This window comes from Camelus ferus, chromosome 15, assembly GCF_009834535.1.
Source record: "Camelus ferus isolate YT-003-E chromosome 15, BCGSAC_Cfer_1.0, whole genome shotgun sequence".
NCBI lineage: Eukaryota > Metazoa > Chordata > Mammalia > Artiodactyla > Camelidae > Camelus > Camelus ferus.
In genome coordinates this window covers 53,530,490-53,550,567 of record NC_045710.1, presented here as the reverse complement: position 1 = coordinate 53,550,567, position 20,078 = coordinate 53,530,490, and the positions used below count along the sequence as shown (strand labels likewise).

Below are 20,078 nucleotides of genomic sequence, written 5' to 3'. Positions count from 1 at the left end.
GCACCTAGTATAGTCTCTGCCAGGAACAAGAGCTTTATTATTTCTTGGTTGAAGAAACAAATGAACATGAGCTGAAAATTTGTCACTTAAAAAAAAATCAACCTGGTAATTGTAAAAATTCAGAAAAATATGCAAAAAACAACAACAAAAAAAACCCCAAACCTGGCCAAACTGGTTATATATCGTTCTAAATGAACATATAGTGAGATCACAACATATGAACTTATTTACAAACTGGAAATAGACTCACAGACATAAAAAGCAAACTTAATGTTACCAGGGGGCTATAGGGGTGGGGAGGGATAAATTGAGAGTTTGGGATTTGTAGATACTAACTACTATATATAAAATAGATATATGACAAGGTCCTGCTGTATAACATAGGAACTATTATATTCAATATCTTGTAATAGCCTATAATGAAAAAGAACATGAAAAGGAATATACACACACACACACATACATACTATACTATACACCAGAAATGATCAAAACATTGTAAATCAACTGTACTTCAATAAAAAAATCAAAAATACATACCTGTATTTTTATTTATTAAACTGTTAGATCAAAAGTAAGTATTTTTATGTCCTAATAACTTAGTATGTGTTTGAAAAAATACTTCATGTATTTATATATATTCCAAGCAATGATGAGAAAGACTATCATTGAAACACTAAGGTTACTGTGAACAGAGGAAACTTGGAAACTTTTGTCTTAGATGGAGTCCACTAACCCAAACAAATAATTATTCATATAGTTTTCTTCAAATATTTATTAAATGTTTGAGTGTACATTGTACATCTAAACAAATAACTCACCTAACTGAACCACAGACTGAGTCATAAAAAATTCCATATTTCACTGAAAGATTAAATAGCACTGAGCTTTCACATGTTATTCCAGAATTAACCAGCCAATCTACAAATAAAATTTTGAACAATTTCTGCGTAATACCTGAGTGTGAGCTCTCAATGGTGGTGTCTGATTTGGAATCCAGAGACAAAGAAGGAATTTCTTTCAATTGTGGAACATAGTACATCTTCATAGTACCAGAAGGCTTATATGGCAACAGTGAAGGTTGGTCTAAAGAGATAAAGATCAAAACAATTAATAAGAAAACCTTTATTAATTCACTGAACAAATATTAAGTACCTTTATTGTGCAAAGCAGTTTTTAAGATTCTTGGGAAATTTTCAAGAATCTTGGGATGTATCAGTGAACTAAACAGAGAAGTATCTATGCCTTCGAGAGCACTAGCATTCTAGAGGAGGGAGATACACAGTAAACAACATACTAAATAAGAAAATTATCTAGTATTTCAATAAATTACAAGTAATATTAAAAAATTAGAAAATGCTGAGGAAGATTAGAAATACAGAGGACATTGCAGCAGGATGCAACTTAAATAAATATAGTGATAAGGGTCGCTTTTATTAAGAAGATGAGGTTTTAGCAGTCTGTTACATATACAACTGGCTCTCTAACTAAGAAACAATTTATTTTATATTGAACCCAAACTTGGTCACTGTTAACCCTTACTACTGGTCTTTGGAGGTCCTGCCTCCAGAGTCACAGAAAATAAACCTAATTCTCTTCTTTGTGGTAGATTTTCAAACTAAATTTTCCATTATAAAAGTATAAATTCCCAATATTAAGAAAATATATAGAAGTAAAAAAGACAAATTCCTACCCCTCAAAGATAACCATTGTTAACATTTTAATGTATTTCCTATATATCATTCTTGTTTATTTGTTTACATATTTGTATACAGTATGTATCATTTAGAATTTAGCTTTTCTGCTTTACATTGACAATAAAATATTTACTTTATTTTCCATCTTTACATTTTTTTACAGTTATACTACAGATTAAGTGTATTTAACTCTTCTCCTAATGTTAAAAATTTAGAGTGGACTAAATTTTTAATTATCAAGAATTCAGTGAAGTTGAGAGGCTGGCATCACTGGAGTGGTGGCATAGCTGTTTCCTCTGGATATACATCACATATTGAGAAGAAAGAATATCAAGAACTAAATGTTCTATTTAAACCTGCAGTGGTTGCTCAGAAAATAAATGAAGATGCAGATCAAAAGTTAGTGGTTTACATGATCTTCATGCAAGAGCATTGTACTAAACTAAAGGAGAGAAGTTTGTGTTGATCAGCAACTTTGGCTAAGAAAGTTGAAGCAAATTTTCAAATATACAACTTCTAAGATTACTGGATTAAGATAGTGGAGTAAAAGGACCATGAGCTCACTTTCTCTCACAAACACAACAAAATCACAATTGCTGAACAACCATCAACTTAAAAAAAAAAAAGACAGAACCTACTTAAAAAGATCATCAACACCTAAAGACATAAAGACTGAACCACAGTGAGATGGTAGGAGGGGTACAACTGCGATATAATCAAATCCCATGCCCCCAGAGGGGGAGACTCACAAACTGGAGAATAATTATATTGCAGAGGTTCTCTCACAGGAGTGACAGTTCTGAACCCCACATCAGGCTTCCCAGCCCAGGGGTCCATAAGCAAGAAGAGGAGCACCCAGAGAATTTGGCTTTGATGGCCAGCAGGGCTTAACTGCGGGAGTGCCACAGGATTGAGGGGAAACTTCACTCTTAAAGGGTGAGACTTCACTTTTAAAGGGTACATACAAAATCTCATGCTCACTGGGACTCAGGGCAAAAACAGCAACTTCATATGAACCTGGGCCAGAACCTACTTATTGATCTTGGAGAGTATCTCCTGGGCAGGCTGTGTTTAACCCTGGGGACATAAAAGCTGGTAGCAGACATAACGGGGAGTATTCATCAGCATGAACTCTTCTCTAGGCTGACATCTTGCTTGGGTCATTAGCACCAAGACCTGGTCCCACCCAATAACCTGCAGGTTCTAGTGCTGGGAGCCCTCAGGCAAAATAAATAACAAAGCCCCACCCATCAGTAGACAGACTGCCTAAAGACTTTTTGAGCCCCCAGCCACCTCTAGACACATGCCTAGAGCAGCAGCTCCACCAGCTCCACCTCCCAGTGATCAGGCACTGGACCCTCCCTCTAGGATGTCTGAACAAGCCTCTAGACCAGCCTCACCCACCAGGATGCAGACACCAGAAGCAAGAGAACTACAGTCCCACAGCCTGTGGAACAGTCTAAAAACATAGGTCAGACTCTACCCCTGAACCAGCTGGTCCCTGGCCCTTGGGTGACAAGAAGGGAGTGCACTGCTGGGAAGTACAGGACACGTCCTACAGAGGGCCACTTCTCCAAGGTCAAGAAATGTAATTAGCCTACCATATACATAAAAATTCAACTAGAAATTTAGACAAAATGAAGTGGCAGAGGAATATGTTCCAAAGAACAAGATAAAATCCAAGAAGAAGAAATAAGTGATGTGGAGATAGGCAATCTTCTTGAGAAAGAGTTTAGAGCTATGATCGTAAAGATGGTAAGAGAACTTGGGAGGAGAATGGATGCACAGAGAGAGAAGTTAAAAGTTTTTAACAAAGAGTTAGAAAATACAAAGAACAGAGTTGAAGAATACAATAACTGAAATGAATAAAAAACTAAAAGGAACCAATCAATAGTAGACTAAATGAGGCAGAAGAATGCATCAAAGAGCTAGAAGACAGATTACTGGAAATCAAAACCACAGAACAGAAAGGAAACAAAGAAACAAAAAGAATGAAAAGAAATGAGAATAGTTTGAGAGACCTTGGGGACAGTATCAAGTGTACTAATACTTACACTATAGGGGTCCCAGAAAGAGAAGAGAGGGTGAGAGGGCCTGAGAAAATATTTAGAGGTAACAGCCGAAAAATTAACTTGGGAAAGGAAACAGTCATCCAAGTCCAAGAAGTTCAGAGAGTTCCATCCAGGACTAGCCCTAAGAGGAACACACTTAGATATATTATAATTAAATTGACACAAATTAAAGATAAAGAGAGATTAAAGCAACAAGGGAAAAGCAACAGATAACATACAAGGGAACTCCCATAAGACTATCAGCTGATTTTTCAGCACAAATTCTACATGGCAAAAGGGAAGTGGCATGACATATTTAAAGTGATAAAAAGGGAAAACCTACAACCAAAAATACTCTATCCAGCAAGGCTCTTGTTCAAATTTGATGGAGAAATCAAAAGCTTTACATATATATATGTAGACTGCTATACCAAAACCTCATGGTAACTACAAACCAAAAACCTATAGTAGACACACACACAAGAAAGAAAAAGGAATCCAAACATAACACTAAAGATAGTCATCAAATCACAAGAGAAGAGAACAAAAGAAGAAAAGGAAAACAAAGACTTACAAAAACAAATCCAAACAATAAACAAAATGGCAATAAGAACATACATATCAGTAATTACATTAAATGTAAATGGACTAAATGCCCCAACCAAAAGATACAGACTGTCTGAATGCATACAAAAGCAAGGCTTATACATTTGCATGGAAATCCAAAGAAAGCTGTAGCAATATTTATATCAGATAAAATAGACTTTAAAATAAAGACTGTCACAAGAGATAAAGAATAACACTACATAATGATCAAGAGATCAATCCAAGAAGATAATATAACAACTGTAAACATACATGCACCCAACATAGGACAATCTCAATATATAAGGCAAACGTTAACAGACGTAAAGGGAGAATTTGACAGTAACACAGTAATGGACTTTAATACCTCACTTACATCAATGGACAGATCATCCAGACGGAAAATCAATAAGGAAACATAAGCCTTAATGCATTAGACCAGATGGACTTATTTAAAATTTATATAGCATTCCACTTGAAAGTAGAATACATATTCTTCTCAAGTGCACATGGAACATTCTCCAGGACAGATCACATGCTGACCCACAAAGCAAGCCTTGGTAAATTTAAGAAAACTGAAATCGTATCAAGCATCTTTTCTGACCCAATGCTATGAGACTGGAAATCAACTACAGGAAAAGACTGCAAAAACCACAAACATGTGGAGGTTAAACAATATGCTACTACACAACCAATGGATCACTGAAGAAATCAAAGAGAAAATAAAATACCAAGAGACAAATTAAAAAAAAAAACAACCCACGATGATCCAAAACTTCTGGGACACAGCAAAAGCAGCTCTAAGAGGGAAGTTTATAGTGATATAAGCTTACTTCAAGTAACAAGAAAAATCTCAAATAACCAAACATTACACCTAAAGCAACCAGAAAAAAAAATCAAACAAAACCCAAAGTTAGCAGGAGGAAAGAAATCATAAAGATCAGAACAGAAATAAATAAAAGAGACTACAAAGTCAATAGAAAAGACCAATGAAACTAAAAGCTGGTTCTTTGAAAAGACAAACGAAATTGATAAACCTGCAGCCAGACTCATCAAGAAAAAAAGGGAGAGGGCCCAAATAAATAAAATCAGAAATAAAGATGGAGAAGTTACAACCGACACAACAGAAATACAAAGGATCATAAGAGGCTACTATAATAAAAACAAGCCAATAAAATGGGCAACCTAGAATAAATAGACAGATTCTTAAAAAGACAATCTCCCAAGACTGAATCAGGAAGAAAGTTAAAAATATGAAGAGACCAACTACCAGTACTAAAATTAAATCAGTAATTTAAAAACTCCCAACAAAGTCTAGGACCAGAGGCTTCACAGGTGAATTCTATCAAACATTTAGGAAAGAGTTTAATGTCCATCCTTCTGAAACTATTCCAAAATATTGCAGAGGAAGAAACACTTCCAAACTCATTCTATGAGGCTACCATCATCCTGACACCAAAGACAGACAAAGATATCACAAAAAAAGAAAACTGCAGGCCACTTATGAACAGAGATGCAAAAATCCTCAACAAAATACTAGCAAACCAACTTCAACAATACATTAAAAGGATAATACGTCATGATCAAGTGGAATTCATCCCAGAGATGCAAGAATTTTCCAATATCCACAAATCAATCAATGTGATATACCACACTAACAAAATGAAGAATAAAAACCAAATGATCATCTCAATACATGCAAAAAAAAAAGCTTCTGACAAAATTCAACATCCATTTATGATAAAAACTCTCCAGAAAGTGGGCATAAAGGAAATATACCTCAATACAATAAAGGCCATATATGACCAAACCCAGTTAATATCATACTCAATGGAGAAAAGTTGAAAGCATTTCTTCTAAGATCAAGAACAAGACAAAGATGCCCATTCTCATCTCTCTTATTCAACACAGTTTTGGAAGTCCTAGTCTCAGCAATCAGAGAAGAAAAGGAAATAAAAGGGATTCAAACTAGAAAAGAAGTCAAACTGCCATTGTTTGCAGATGACACAATACTATACAAAGAAAATTCTAAAGACGCTACCAGAGAACTATTAGAGCTCATCAATAAATTCAGGCAAAGTTGTAAGATACAAAATTAATATACAGAAATCTGTTGCATTTCTTTACACTAACAATGAAATATCATAAAAGGAAAGTGAAAAGAAATCCCTTTTAAAATCACATCAAAAAGGATAAAACAAGTCAGGAGGGTACAGCTCAGTGGCAGAGCACATGCTTAGCATGCATGAGGTCCTAGGTTCAATCCCCACTACCTCTATCAAAAAAATAAATAAATAAACCTAAAAAAAAAAAGGATAAAACACCTAGTAATAAACCTCTTGGGAGGCAAAGGACCTATATTCCAAAAACAGTAAGACACCGATGAAAGAAACTGAAGATGACACAAACAAATGGAAAGATACACCATGTTCTCGGGTTGGAAGAATCAATACTGTTAAAACGGACATACTACCCAAGGCAACCTACAGATTCAGTGCAATCCCTATTAAATTACCAATGGCATTTTTCACAGAACTGGAACAAAAACTTTTTACATAAACACGAAAGACCCTGAATAGCCGAAACAATCGTGAGAAAGAAAATGGAGCTGGAGGGATCACACTCCCTGACTTCAAAGCTACAATAATCAAAACACTATGGTACTGGCACAAAAACACATAGATTACTGGAACAAGATAGAAAGCCGAGAAATAAACCCATGCACTTACGGTCAATTAACCCATGACAAAGGAAGCAAGACTATATGATGGAGAAAAGACAGTCTCTCCAATAAGTGGTACTCGGAAAACTGGAAAGCTACCTGTAGAAGAATGAAATTAGAACATTCTCTAACATCATATACAAAAATAAACCCAAAATGGATTAAAGGCCTAAATGTAAGACTGGATACCATAAAACTCCTAGAGCAAAACAAAGGCAGAACACTCTCATATAAATCGCAGCAATATATATTTCTTTGATCCATCTCCTAGAGCATTGGAAATATAAGCAAAAATAAGTAAATTGGACCTAATTAAACTTAGAGACTTTTGCACACCATCATTAAAAAGTCCATAAATGATAAATGCTGGGGAGGGTGTGGAGAAAAAGGAATCCTCCTACACTGTTGGTAGGAATGTAAAAGGTGCAGCCACTATGGAAGACAGTATGGAGATTCCTCAAAAAACTAAAAATAGACTTACCGTATGATCCAGCAATCCCTCTCTTAGGCATAGATCTGGAGGAAAATATAATTCGAAAGACACATGTACCCCAATGTTCACAGCAGCACTATTTACAAAAGCCAACACATGGAAACAACCCAAATTTCCATCTACAAATGACTGGAAAAAGAAGATGTGATGTGTGTATATGTATATAAAATGGAATACTACTTGGTCATAAAAAAGAATAAAGTAATGCCATTTGCAGCAACGTGGATGGACCTGGAGATTGTCATTCAAAGTGAAGTTAAGTCAGAAAGAGAAAGAAAAATATCATATATCACTTAAATGTAAAATCTATACAAAAGGACACAAATGAACTTATCTACAAAACAGACTCAAAAAACCAGCCAACCAACCAACCAACCTTTTGCACAGCAAAGGAAACCATAAACTAAACGAAAAGAGAACCTACAGAATGGAAGAAAATATTTGCCAATGAGAGGGACAAGGGGTCAAAAAAAAACCAAACCCAATCCAAAAATGTGCAGAAGATCTAAATATGTATTTCTCCAAAGAAGGCATACAGATACACCAGTCAGAACAGCCATCATTAAAAAGTCTGCAAACAGGAAGTGCTGGAGAGGGTGTGGAGAAAAAGAACTATCCTACACTACTGGTGAGAATGTAATTTGGTGCAGCCATTATGGAAAAATAGTATGGAAATTCCTTAAAAAACTAAAAATAGAGTTGCTATATGATCCAGCAATCCCACTCCTGGGCATATATCCAGAGAAACTCTAACTAGAAAAGATACATCTCTTACCATTAGTGCCATTTGAAACAGTAATCTGTTGTACTGAAGATGATGAAGCAAACCTGACAGGAACATTGCCCAGCTTCTGGGTACTGGTCTCTGGAATTTGATGTCCACGGTCTTTAGCATTAACAAAAATCTCAGATGAAAATATGGCTTTTCCTGGACTTTCTGTTGTTATCTGAGTAACTGCATCAGAAGACATTTTTCCAGAGAAGGAAGAAACTGGGGCCTTAATCTCCCGTGATGATCTGAAAGAAAAAGAGAAAAGGACACAGAAGGTCATATCCTTGCCTAATCAAATACACTAATTTTATTCCAGAAGTGGCTTCAGGGAATATTTTGTGGAGATACATCAAAGCAAATGGTTAAGTTATTTCTGCAGCACCCTTCACTTTCTTAGATACTTATTACAATGTGATCATGAATGAGTACTTTTATTTATTTTAAAATCTACTTTTATTTTCAATTTAGAATGCTATTATGTAAGTTAGCTGAAGAAAGGGTATTTTTTAGTTAAAGTGAAAATACAATCATTCCTTTTTTTAAATTACTGGAAGTCCATTATAAATTAGGGGACTGTGTAAATGCATAGAGTGTACAAAATAAACAAGAAACTAAGCCTTCCCTCAAAAAGTTTATATGTCAGTGGGAGAACTGGAGGTTTTTAAGGTTGTAATTACATATAAAAATTATAAAGACTCCATATTAAAACAGAATGGAGCAAATAAATGATTGTATACAAAGTAACAGGAGAGAGGAGACAAATCTTCCTAACAGAAGAATTCCAAATAATATACGTAGGTATCTTACCCCCCGCCACCACCCACCTCCCCACAAGGAGGTGAAGCTTAATCTCTCCCTTCCCTCTTGAGTATGGGCTGGATTTAATGACTGGATTCCAAAGAAGAGAGTATAAAAGAAGAGAAATAGTAACTTTTAGTGGAGCAACGTAGCAAACACCATGTTATACAAGAGATGATGGCTCACATCATGTGGACGTTACACACTCGGCTGTTATGATGTGATGAGAACAGCACTGTGCTTCTGCGGTATTCTTTACCCAAATACATAACTCCAGTCTAATCATGAGAAAAACATCAGCCAAACTCAGAAAAATTCTACAAAATATCAAACCAGTATTCTTCAAGACTGTCAAAATCATGAAAAACAAGGAAGGAATGAGGAACTGTCACAGACCAGAATTGACTAAGGAGACTGACAACTAACTAAATGAACATGATATAGTGAATTGGATCCTGGAACAGAAAAAGGTCATTAGTGGGAAAACATGAAGTCCAAAATAAAATCTGAGGTTTAGTTTACAGTAATGTATAAACATTGGCTTCTTAAATTTGAAAAATGTATTATGAGAGTATAAGATGATAACAGTAGGAAAAAGTGGGAGGGGGTAAAGGGAACTCTACAATCTTTCTATCTTTTCTGTTAATCTACAATTATTCGAAAATAAAAAAGTGTATTTTTAAAAACAGTAATATTGTGCTGAATTATATTGGAGTAATGCTATAATATATCACAAAATCAGAAGGGTTTTTAAATCTCTACCCTCTGCCTACTATCCACTAACTGAAAGGACAATTGTGAGAAAAGAAAATAATAGGCCAATCTCCCTCATGAATATAGAAGCAAAAGTCCTAGAAATGTTAGACAATCAAATGCGTGTGTGTGTGAATTCCTACCAAGATGGCTTACTCCAAAAGTGCAAGATGAGTTAACATTCAAAAAGCAATCAATTTGATTTACCACATCAGTAAATAAAAGAGGAAATGTATATGACCATTGTCAATATAGTCAGATAAGGCATTTGATATAATTTAACAAAAAACTCACAGCAAAGGGAAACTACAAAAAACTTCAGAGCCACCATCCTATTTATTATGAAATGTTTGAGATTGTTCACTGTAAGATCAGGAACAAAGTAACTCTTATCAACTCTTATCTTTTCTATTCAACATGTTAGTAAAGGTCTTAAATGGCATTAACAGTAGGACACAAAAAAGAAATGAAGATATAAAGATAAGAAAGGAAGAAGTAATACTGTCATTTTTCATATTTGATATGATTAGGGATATAGAAAGTCCAAAACAGATAACTTACTAGAATATAGAAGGTTTTTAGAAAAGTTGCCAGATAAGAGATCAATTTTTTAAAAATTTCACATTTTTTGGAACCTGAAAAATTATAAAATTAAAAACTAAAAATGTCATATACACTACCATCAAAACATCAAATATCTAATAGTAAGTATAATAAAAGGTGTTAAGAACCTTAAATAGAAAACTTAATGTAGAGAGAAATTAATGATGATCTAAATAAGATTTCCAATTCCAGGTAGGATGTACAGACATACTTGCTTTCCTGTGCTTCACTTTACTGTACCTCGCAGACACTGCATTTTTCATAAGTTGAAGGTTTGTGGAAGCCCTGTGTTGAGCAAGTCTATGATGCCATTTTTGCAACAGTGTTTGCTCACTTCATGTCTGTGTCATATTTTGGTAATTCTCACAATATTTCAAACATTTTCATTATTATTATACTTGTTATGCTGATCTGTGATCTTTGATGTTACTATTACAAAAAGATTATAACTCGCTGAAGGCTCAGATGATGGTTAGCATTTTTTAGCAGCGAAGTCTACTCTTTAATTAAGGTATGTACATTTTTTTAGACATAATCCTATTGCACACGTAACAGACCACTATGTTGACTACTGTATAAACAAAACTTACTGGCCCTGGGAAACCAAAACATTCATATGACTCTATTATGATAGTCACTTTATTGTGGTCTGGAATAAAACCCATAATGTCTCCATAATAATATGCCTGTAGTAGGTGGCAACAGGCCATCACTCTTGCAACAAGTAAACAAAATTGGATAAATTATAAAAACTATAGTTTAAAAATCATAGAACTATGGAAGCAATCAAGAAACAGTATCAACTAGTACGCTAGAAAGGGACATTTAGAGACTCTGGGCTGGGGTTTGGTGTAGGGAGACATACTTCACTGGAAAAGAGAAATAACTAGAGCTTTTCATAAACTAATTTGATGACATGATGGAGTAAAATCTAGCAGAATGTCAAGTCGATTTTCCCCTGCAGGACATCTCCTTAGTGTTAGGATGATACGGGATGATGGGGGACTGAGCCAGGAAAGTAGAGTGAAATTTCCTGCATAGTCATGGCACTACTAACAAACCAAGCCCCACCAGATAGAGGGGTCTGTGACAAACATTAGGTCTCCTCCTCAAGACATTTGCCAGATTTTGAACCTGCATAAGGCAGGAAGCTAACTAACTGATGCCTGAGGGAGACAACTTTCAAAAGTGAGGAATTAGAGATCTACCAGGCTTGCAACAAAAACCCAGAAATGCCACCCCCAAGAAGGGAGTTGAGTCAGAAAAAGTGTAACTGCAGCAAATACATACTGGTCTCCCTTTACATCTGCTAAAGCTGTGAGGGCTGAGAGGGCTAAGAGCCTAAAGAGCTGAGCTCAAACATCTGAAATACTGAACCGAGAACGCACCGTAATTTAACTACTAAGGAAATAAAGATCTGTCAAGCTAAAGCAAAAATCCAGGGAGGCCACAAATCAGGAAAAAATCATAGGTAGAATGAGACAAATAAAGCTCCAACCCAGCTCTGACTTAGTAAAATTCTTGAGATGACTGGAGTGACCTGCCATTCCACCTGATTAACAGAGAATAGGGTAGATCTTCTCTGGTGCAAAGTAATAGCATCTTCAGTCTCCATGATTTTTTTATTCACAATGTCCACCACACAATCAAGAATTATAAAATTTGTGAAGCAGGAAAAAATGACTAAAAATTAAGAGAAAAAACACAAGACAAACTGATGTTCAAGGGATTCAGATAGTGGAGTTAGCACAGAAGGTCTTCAAAGTGATTATCAATATATTGAGAGTACAAGATAGGGATTAATAGATAAAAATAAGGAGAATCTCAATAGAAAATTAGAATTTTAAAAAATCAAATACAGACCAATAAAAAATAAGAAAACTGGTCCCCAGTTGTGGGGAAATGGGGAAATATTTGTTTGTCAAAGAGTACAAACTTCCAATTAGAACATGAGTAAGTTCTGAGGATCTATGCACAGCATTGTGATGATATTAACAATAATGTATTATATGGTTGAAAGTCATTGAGAGTAGATCTTAAATTTTCTCACCACAAAAAAGTAATGATAATTATATGACCTGATGGTGGTGTTAGCTAATGCTATGATGGTAATTAATTTGCAACATATGTGTATCAAATCAACACACTGTAAACCTTAAACTATGTTATATGTCAATTTTACCTCAATAAAGCTAGGAAAAAAATCCTATTCTCAAAAAAAAAAAAAAAAAAAAGAAAGAAACAAGAATTCTTTGGAAAAATGATTTCACAGCTAGGGGAGGGTACAGTAGCCAATATGAAAATGTTCTTAATAGCTAAAACTGAAACAACTTGAGTACTTTTGTATCCAAAGAATGAAATAAATGTCCTTGAGTCCATACTGATGCACATGAAAAACTAATGAAATAAATAAATGGAGGAGGAACAACAGTTCTTGCTTACAGAAGAATGCCAATTAATAAATGTAGAAGGAATGAAGGAAATAATGAAGGAACTCCATTGGAATATCAGCGTAACGACTGCTATGGGCAAGATCCACTTGAAGGATGCTAAAATTAGTGATCAAAGTTTGAGCAGAAATAAGATATTTGCATAGTCTATCAGTATCCCTCAAATATTTAGTACTTACAAAGGAAAAACACTAACTTCATGGTGGAGAATATTGGTAGAAAGTACTTTGGCCAAGTGATCAAGGTTAACATCACAAGTAATGCTTAACAATTTGATGCGTTCCCTGACAAGATGCACTGAAAATGCATAATCTCCATCTAATCTTTTTTTATATAAATAACATCTTTTTTTAAAGGCACTGTTCTTATGTATTTTTATTTTATTTTATTTTATTTTATTTTATTTGGGAAGGAGGTAATTAGGTTTATTTAATTACTTTTTCAGTGGATATACTGGGGATTGAACCCAGGACCTGGTGCATGCTAAGCTCACATTCTACCACTTGATCTATACTCTCCTCCTTTCAATCTAATCTTGAGACAACATCAGACAAAGCCAAACTGAAAAGACTTTCTCCAAAATAACTAATCAATTCTCTTCGAAGTGTCACGGTCATGAAAAATGAGGAAAGACTGAGAAATTGCCACAGATTAGAGGAGGTTGAGGAGACAAGGAGACAGGATAATTAAATGCAAAGTGGGATCCTGGGATGGACCTGAAACAGAAAAGTGGCAAAATCAGGTGAAATCTAAATCAGTTTATATATTTTACTAAAATTTTATATGAAGAATTTCTCAGTTTTGGTTAAATGTTTTACTGTTATGATGTCATAGGGTAATCCTAATATAAGGAGGAGCTTTAGCAAAGGGTATTCTGGCAAACTCTAAAATACCCCTGCAAGGATCTCTGCCTCCTGGTACTCATGCCCTTGCTTAACCCCTAACCCTTGACTTAAGGGTGATTTCATTTCTCTCTAATGGAATGTGGCAGAAGTGGTAAGATTCACTTCCAAGCTTAGGTTACAAAGACGATGGCTTTTGTCGTGGGCACCCACTCTTGCTCTCTCACTTGCTCACTCTGAGAGAAGCTCAGCTGTCATATGTGAGCTGCCTTATGGAAGGAAGAAACTGATGTCTCTGGCCAACAACTATGTGAGTGAGTTTTGGAGGACATCCTCTCAGTCAAGCCTGGAGATGGGAACACAGCTAGACCCAATACCTTGTTTGTAACCTTGTGAGAGACCCTCTAAACCATGCCTGGATTTATGACCTACAGAAACTTTGGGGTAATATTTATTGTTTTAAGCTGCTACATTTCAGGGTAATACATTACACTGCAATAGATAACTTACACAGGAGCTCTTTCTACTATTTTTGCAACTCCTCTGTAAGTCTAAAAGTATCTCAAAATAAAAAAAGTTTAAAACATATACTTACATTTGTTTTATGCATACACACACACATGAGTGTGTATATGTATATATAGTTTCAATTATTTGTGGACTCTGGTGTCAGACAAACCTAGGTTCAAATGCCACCTCTAACACTTAATGGCCATGTAATCCTGGGCAAAACATTTAATATCTCTAAGTATTAGGTTCTTAAAATCTATAAAACTGAAGTAATAATCTCTAGCGTTGGTGATTATACTAAGTATAAAGTGATACACACATCAACTGTAATGCCTGGTATTTAGTACATTCTGAACAAATGACATTATTATTAATTCATATTTATAATCACCTATAATTTTCTTCTCATTCAAGGAATTCAGCTCCAATAACTTGGCATTTTATCACTTAGAAGAGTTTAAGTGTTGTATATAAACCTGTCAATCTTTTAATCCTCACAGGGTTATCACAAGTATTAAATGAGATAACATATTTAAGTCCCTCACTGCCATGACTACCACATGTGGATATTGATTAAACATTTTTTCCCTTTTTTCCAAGGCCAGTGCTCTCCAGTGCTACCTTCTCAACTATAAGGTGGAAATGGGTTATGTGCTTAGCCATACGGTAAGCATCTCATTAATGTAAAACTGAATTAGTGACAGTCTTAAAATTAGGCTGAGTAATATAATTCGAATGCGTTTATCCCTAAACTGGGTTTCCATTCCTACAGACACTGTGAAGTTGGGTAACACATCAGGGGGTACGTTAAGTTGACGTGTACTGCTGGTGGTATTAACTTTGGTATTTGGCTAAAGTGATGTCTGCCAGGAATCTCCACTGAGAAGTTACCTTGTTTTCATTGCAAATACTCAATATTTGAGAGGAATCATGAAATGGAAACAGAGAGGGAGACAGGCAGCACGTGCACATATCCCCACACAAAGCCTCGTCTTCAGCTTATCTCCAATGTGATAAATAAGGAATTAGTAAACTGTACCACTCAATGACTGAAGATTCTTCTCAGAGAAATTCAGTGTTTTAAAACACTTGACGTCAAGTCTTGTCAAAAGCCCTTTGAAAGTATAAATATACTACTTTCAGATGTTTCCTCTTACTCAGATATTTATTCCTTTAAAGGCTTCTAGAGTAGGCAAATACAACCTGCTCTAAGAGAAATCATACTGCCTCTCCCCCAAGAACTTACATTTGCTTAAGTATTTTAAACCCTTTATCACAAATTCCATCAGCTTGCTTGTCATCACAATGAGACTCACCGATCTGCAGATACTGGAGTCCCTTCTGGACTGGAATATCCTTCCAAATCTGAAATGTTCACTTGTGTTTGCCTTGAGGTTACTATCTGGCTGTTCTGAAAAGGTATGGTTTTCAAGTCCTGAGTAATAATATTACTATCTGGAAGAGGAGACTGTACGACTTGGAAGTCCGGTGAAGATTTAGGTCCTAGAAAACCTAAAGATTCTTGATCCTGTGCTATAGGTTTACTGGTCAATAATTTGGAGGTTGGTTCCAATGATCTTGAAGATACAGTTTGTAGGTCAGAGTTAAACTCACTATTCATTCTTGTTTTAGAGGCAGGATCCAATGAATGAAATCTTTTATCTAAGGTTCCACTATCCAGCTTGGAAGGAGTCTTGGGACAAAGAGTTATACGAACGTAAGAAAGTGCTTTTCTATTTGAAGGTGGAATAAATGTGGATGTTATTACTGTACATTGATCTGGGATTGAAGGGGAGACCACATTATTGGATTTGGCTTCAACATTTATCATATCAGAAACGTGTAATTTAGGTTTCTGCTGATTATTCTTTTCTACTACATAATCCTGACCTTGAGCAAGGGGGGCATGGTGTTTTTTCATGGGATCTATATCTGGGGCTTTGCTTTGTTCAAACAGCTGGCGCTGCTCAAGAAAAATGGAAGAAGGAAGATCTGGAGCTATATAATCCTGCCTTTGAGGAAGGGGAGAGTGGTTTTCTCTCACCTGATGATCTACATGTGGGGCTTTCCTCTGTTCAGAGAGTTCTTGTTTTTCAAGAAAAATACGACAAGGAAGCTTTGGAGCTACGTAATTCTGATGTTGAGGAGGGGGAGAGTGTTTTCTCACATGGTGATCTGCATGTGGGGCTCTGCTTTGTTCAAAGAACTCTTGTTGTTCAAGAAAAGTGTGCGAAGGAAGATCTGGAGTAATAGTTATATTCTTCTCTTTTGTTCCTAGTGTGGAACTTGGTCTGCTTATGCTAACGAGGGTAGGGTTATCAGAAGAATGAACTTCCTTGAAACTGCTACCATTTGCACTGCTACTGGGCTTAGAATGACTGTCTTTAAAATCTGATCTTTCTAAGAGTTTTACTTCTTGGTGAGAATGTTCAACAGATAATTTTTGGCTTTGCCTACTACTTTCTGCTAAAATAGTCACAGCTTTACCTGGTGACTGACTAATGATTTTACACGATGAAGGGGAAGAGGTTTTCTGTTTTAGATCTCTAGGAGGATTTTGCTCTTCAGTGAAATGGGAATTAAATACCCCCACAGATCCTCCAGTACACTGGCTACCTTCAGTAACACCAACCTTAAGAAAAGAGGAATCTGAAAAACAATTAGAATGTCGGTGAGATGAGAAAGTGATGGAGGTAGTAAACTTTTTCATGGGTTCTGGGGGCAGCGCCTGTGGTGAAGAATGATAATCCGTTTCTTCAGGTGGCATACAAGTAGGTTCTACTAATTCTGATAGCCAAGGATCCAAATTTTCACGGAATGGCATTCGAAGACCCTCGCTAATTTTCAAGTCATTAGCTGTAAAGTGTTGAAATGGGGAATGACTTTGTAACTGCGAGGAATTCCAAACTCTGAAGTGGGAGTTGCTCTGGTCTAGACTTGACTTGGAGAGGTTAATGTGCCTGGTCCTCCACAATGATGGGCTCCACTGTCTTCTTCTGATCATTTCTGAGGATTCAGCAGGTCTGAAAACATAAGGGTGGCTGTCCAATTGTGGTTGTTCAGCAGTTAGAGTCCGGAAACATCCTTTTTCATGGCTCTCAATAATAATGTGACTACATACAGCTTCTGACTTGCATCCTATTCCCCGTGGACTCTGTAAACCCTAGAAAATATAAACAATTCTTACTTGAAGTAGTCCAAGTAGTTATATAAAAATCAGTTTTCTACCTAGGCTAAGAGCTTACCGTGAAGGTCATATTGAGCTTTTACAACAAAACAGGTTAGAACACAATAAGAAAAAGACAGTTATCTATAGAATGACATGGCTTATGATAACTAAGACTACACAGTTTTTTTCTAAAAATTTTTCACTAAAGTAACAAAAGCAAAGACTACTGTTGTCCCCCAGTATTCTCACCTTTTTTCTTTTAGTACCAGAGGTCCCTTACCCCAACTTCTGGTCACATGACCATCAACGAGAAGTTTCCCGTTTCTTTTGCAGCCAGATGTGACCATATGACCTTGCATCGGAAGAATCAACATTATCAAAATGGCTGTACTACCCAAAGCAATCTACAGATCCAATGCAAACCTTGTCAAAATACCAATGACATTTTTCACAGAACTAGAACAAATAATTCCAAAATTTATATGGAATCATAAAAGACCCTAAATTGCCAAAGCATTCTTTTCTAGGTCTTTTTTTTCTTTCTTCTTTTTTGTTTTCTTTTCTTGTTGTTTGATGACTAGAGAAGTTCCTTTAATATTTGTTGCAAAGCTGGTTTGGTGGTACTGAATTCTTTTAGTTTTTGTTTATCTATGAAGCTTTTGATTTCTCCATCAAATCTGAACGAGAACCTTGCTGGATAGAGTATTCTTGGTTGTAAGTTTTTCCGTTTCATCACTTTAAATATATCATGCCACTTCCCTTCTGGCCTGTAGAGTTTCTGCTGAAAAATCAGCTGATAACTTTATGGGAGTTTCCTTGTATATTATTTGTTGCTTTTCTCTGGCAAATAAATTTTACTATTTTCATATAACCTTTTCCAGAAAAGCCGTAAAAACTTTTGTTACATCCCAACAATGTTATCATTAGATATGGAACAGGCTCTTAAAAGATACTACTGGTTCAGCTCAACAAAATCCAACACTCTTTCATGAGGAAACCACTCAGCAAACTATAAATAAAAGGGACTTTCTCAACCAGATGAAGGGCATTTACAAAAGATGCACAGCTAACATTGTACTAAATGGTCAAAGACCAGATGCTTTTTCCTTAGGACAGGAACAAGACAAAGGATGTCCATTCTTCTTTTTATATTCAATATCATATTGAACATTCTAGCCAGGGCAATCTGGAAAGCAATTTAAAGAAATCCAGAAAGGAAAGGAAGAAGTAAAACTATCTCTATTTGCAGATGATATGATCTTCTATACAGAAAATCCCGAGGAAACCATACAAAACCAAAAAGGATTAATAAACAAATCCATTAAAGTTGCATGATATGAGCTCAATACACAAAAGTCATCTGTATTTCAATACACAACAAACAATCCCAAAATGAAATAAAACAATTCCATTTACAATAGCATAAAGAAGAAAATACTTAAGACAAAATTTATCAAAATAAATATAAGACTAATACACCACAAAACATTGTTGAAATTACAAAAGATTAAAATAAAAGGAAAACTGGCCCAAAGGATTAGAAGACAATGTTGCTAAGATGGCATATTTCCTATATTGATCTGCAGATTTATAGATTCAAGGTAATTCCTAGCAAAATGCCAGCCGGCTTCTCCACCCACCCAAAGCTGACAAGCAGATCCTAAAGTTCTTACAGAAATTCAAGGGACCCAAGGTAGCCAAAACAATCTAGAAAATGACAAAGTTGCAAAGTTGGAAGACTCACTTTCTGATTGTGAAGCTTACCACACAGTTACAGTAATCAAAACAGGGTGGTACTGGCACAGCAACAGACACACAGGTCTCAAGAGAATAGACCTGACACTCCAGAAATAAATACTAACGTTTATGATGAATCGACGAAGAGGCTGAGAAAATTCATCGGGAAAGAATAGTCTTTTCAGTGAAAAGTGCTGGGACAACTAAATACCCATGTGTGGAAGAATGACTTAGCACTCCATACATAAAAATTGCCTCTAAACGGACAGGCAAACAAAAGTAAAAATATATAAACTGGACATCAAAATTTAAAACTGCATCAAAGTACAAAATCAACAGAGTTAAAAGGCAACCTACAGAATGGGAGAAAGTATTTGCAAATTACATATCTCATAAAGGAATAATATCTAGAACAGAACTCTCACAACTCAAACAAAAACAAAGAGCCCAGTTCAAAAATGGGCAAAGGTCTTTATAAATAGACATTTCTCAACAGATATACAACTGGCCAACAAGTTCAAGAAAAGATGTTAAAATCACTAATAAGGGAAATACAAATCAAAAGCACAATGATATATAACTTTATACCTGTAGGATGGCTATTACGAAAAAAAATACAGAAAATAACAAATGTTGGTAAGAATGTGAAGAAATTGAAATCCTTGTGCACTAATGATGGGAATTTCAAATGGTGCACCTGCTATGGAAAACTGTATGGCAGTGCACAAAAACACAAAAACACAAAAACAGAATGACCATATGATCTAGCAATTCCACTTATGGGTCTATACCCAAAAGAACTAAAAAGCAGAGTCTTGAGGAGATATTTCCATATGCTCATTTTCACAGCAGCATTATTCAACAGCCAAAAGATACTCAAGTGTCTATTCATGGAT

The 20,078-nt window shown here is 35.6% G+C and overlaps 1 protein-coding gene and 1 long non-coding RNA gene across 4 annotated transcripts in view; one reads left to right on the top strand and one right to left on the bottom strand.

The window, feature by feature from the left end:
* Positions 1 to 20,078, bottom strand: part of ALMS1 (ALMS1 centrosome and basal body associated protein) — a 139,946-nt gene that overhangs the window by 51,830 nt on the left and 68,038 nt on the right. For all 3 annotated transcript variants that reach the window (XM_032497834.1, XM_032497835.1, XM_032497836.1), the window contains exons 11-13: positions 15,593 to 17,439; positions 8,324 to 8,565; positions 958 to 1,086 (exon numbers count right to left, since the gene is read on the bottom strand). In XM_032497834.1, coding sequence (XP_032353725.1) covers positions 958 to 1,086; positions 8,324 to 8,565; positions 15,593 to 17,439 — 2,218 coding nt within the window. The remainder of the gene's footprint in view (positions 1 to 957; positions 1,087 to 8,323; positions 8,566 to 15,592; positions 17,440 to 20,078) is intronic.
* LOC116669035 overlaps positions 12,890 to 20,078 on the top strand; it is a 37,890-nt gene continuing 30,701 nt past the window's right edge. The window contains exons 1-2 of the long non-coding RNA XR_004326412.1: positions 12,890 to 12,904; positions 18,990 to 18,994. This is a non-coding gene — a long non-coding RNA (uncharacterized LOC116669035). The remainder of the gene's footprint in view (positions 12,905 to 18,989; positions 18,995 to 20,078) is intronic.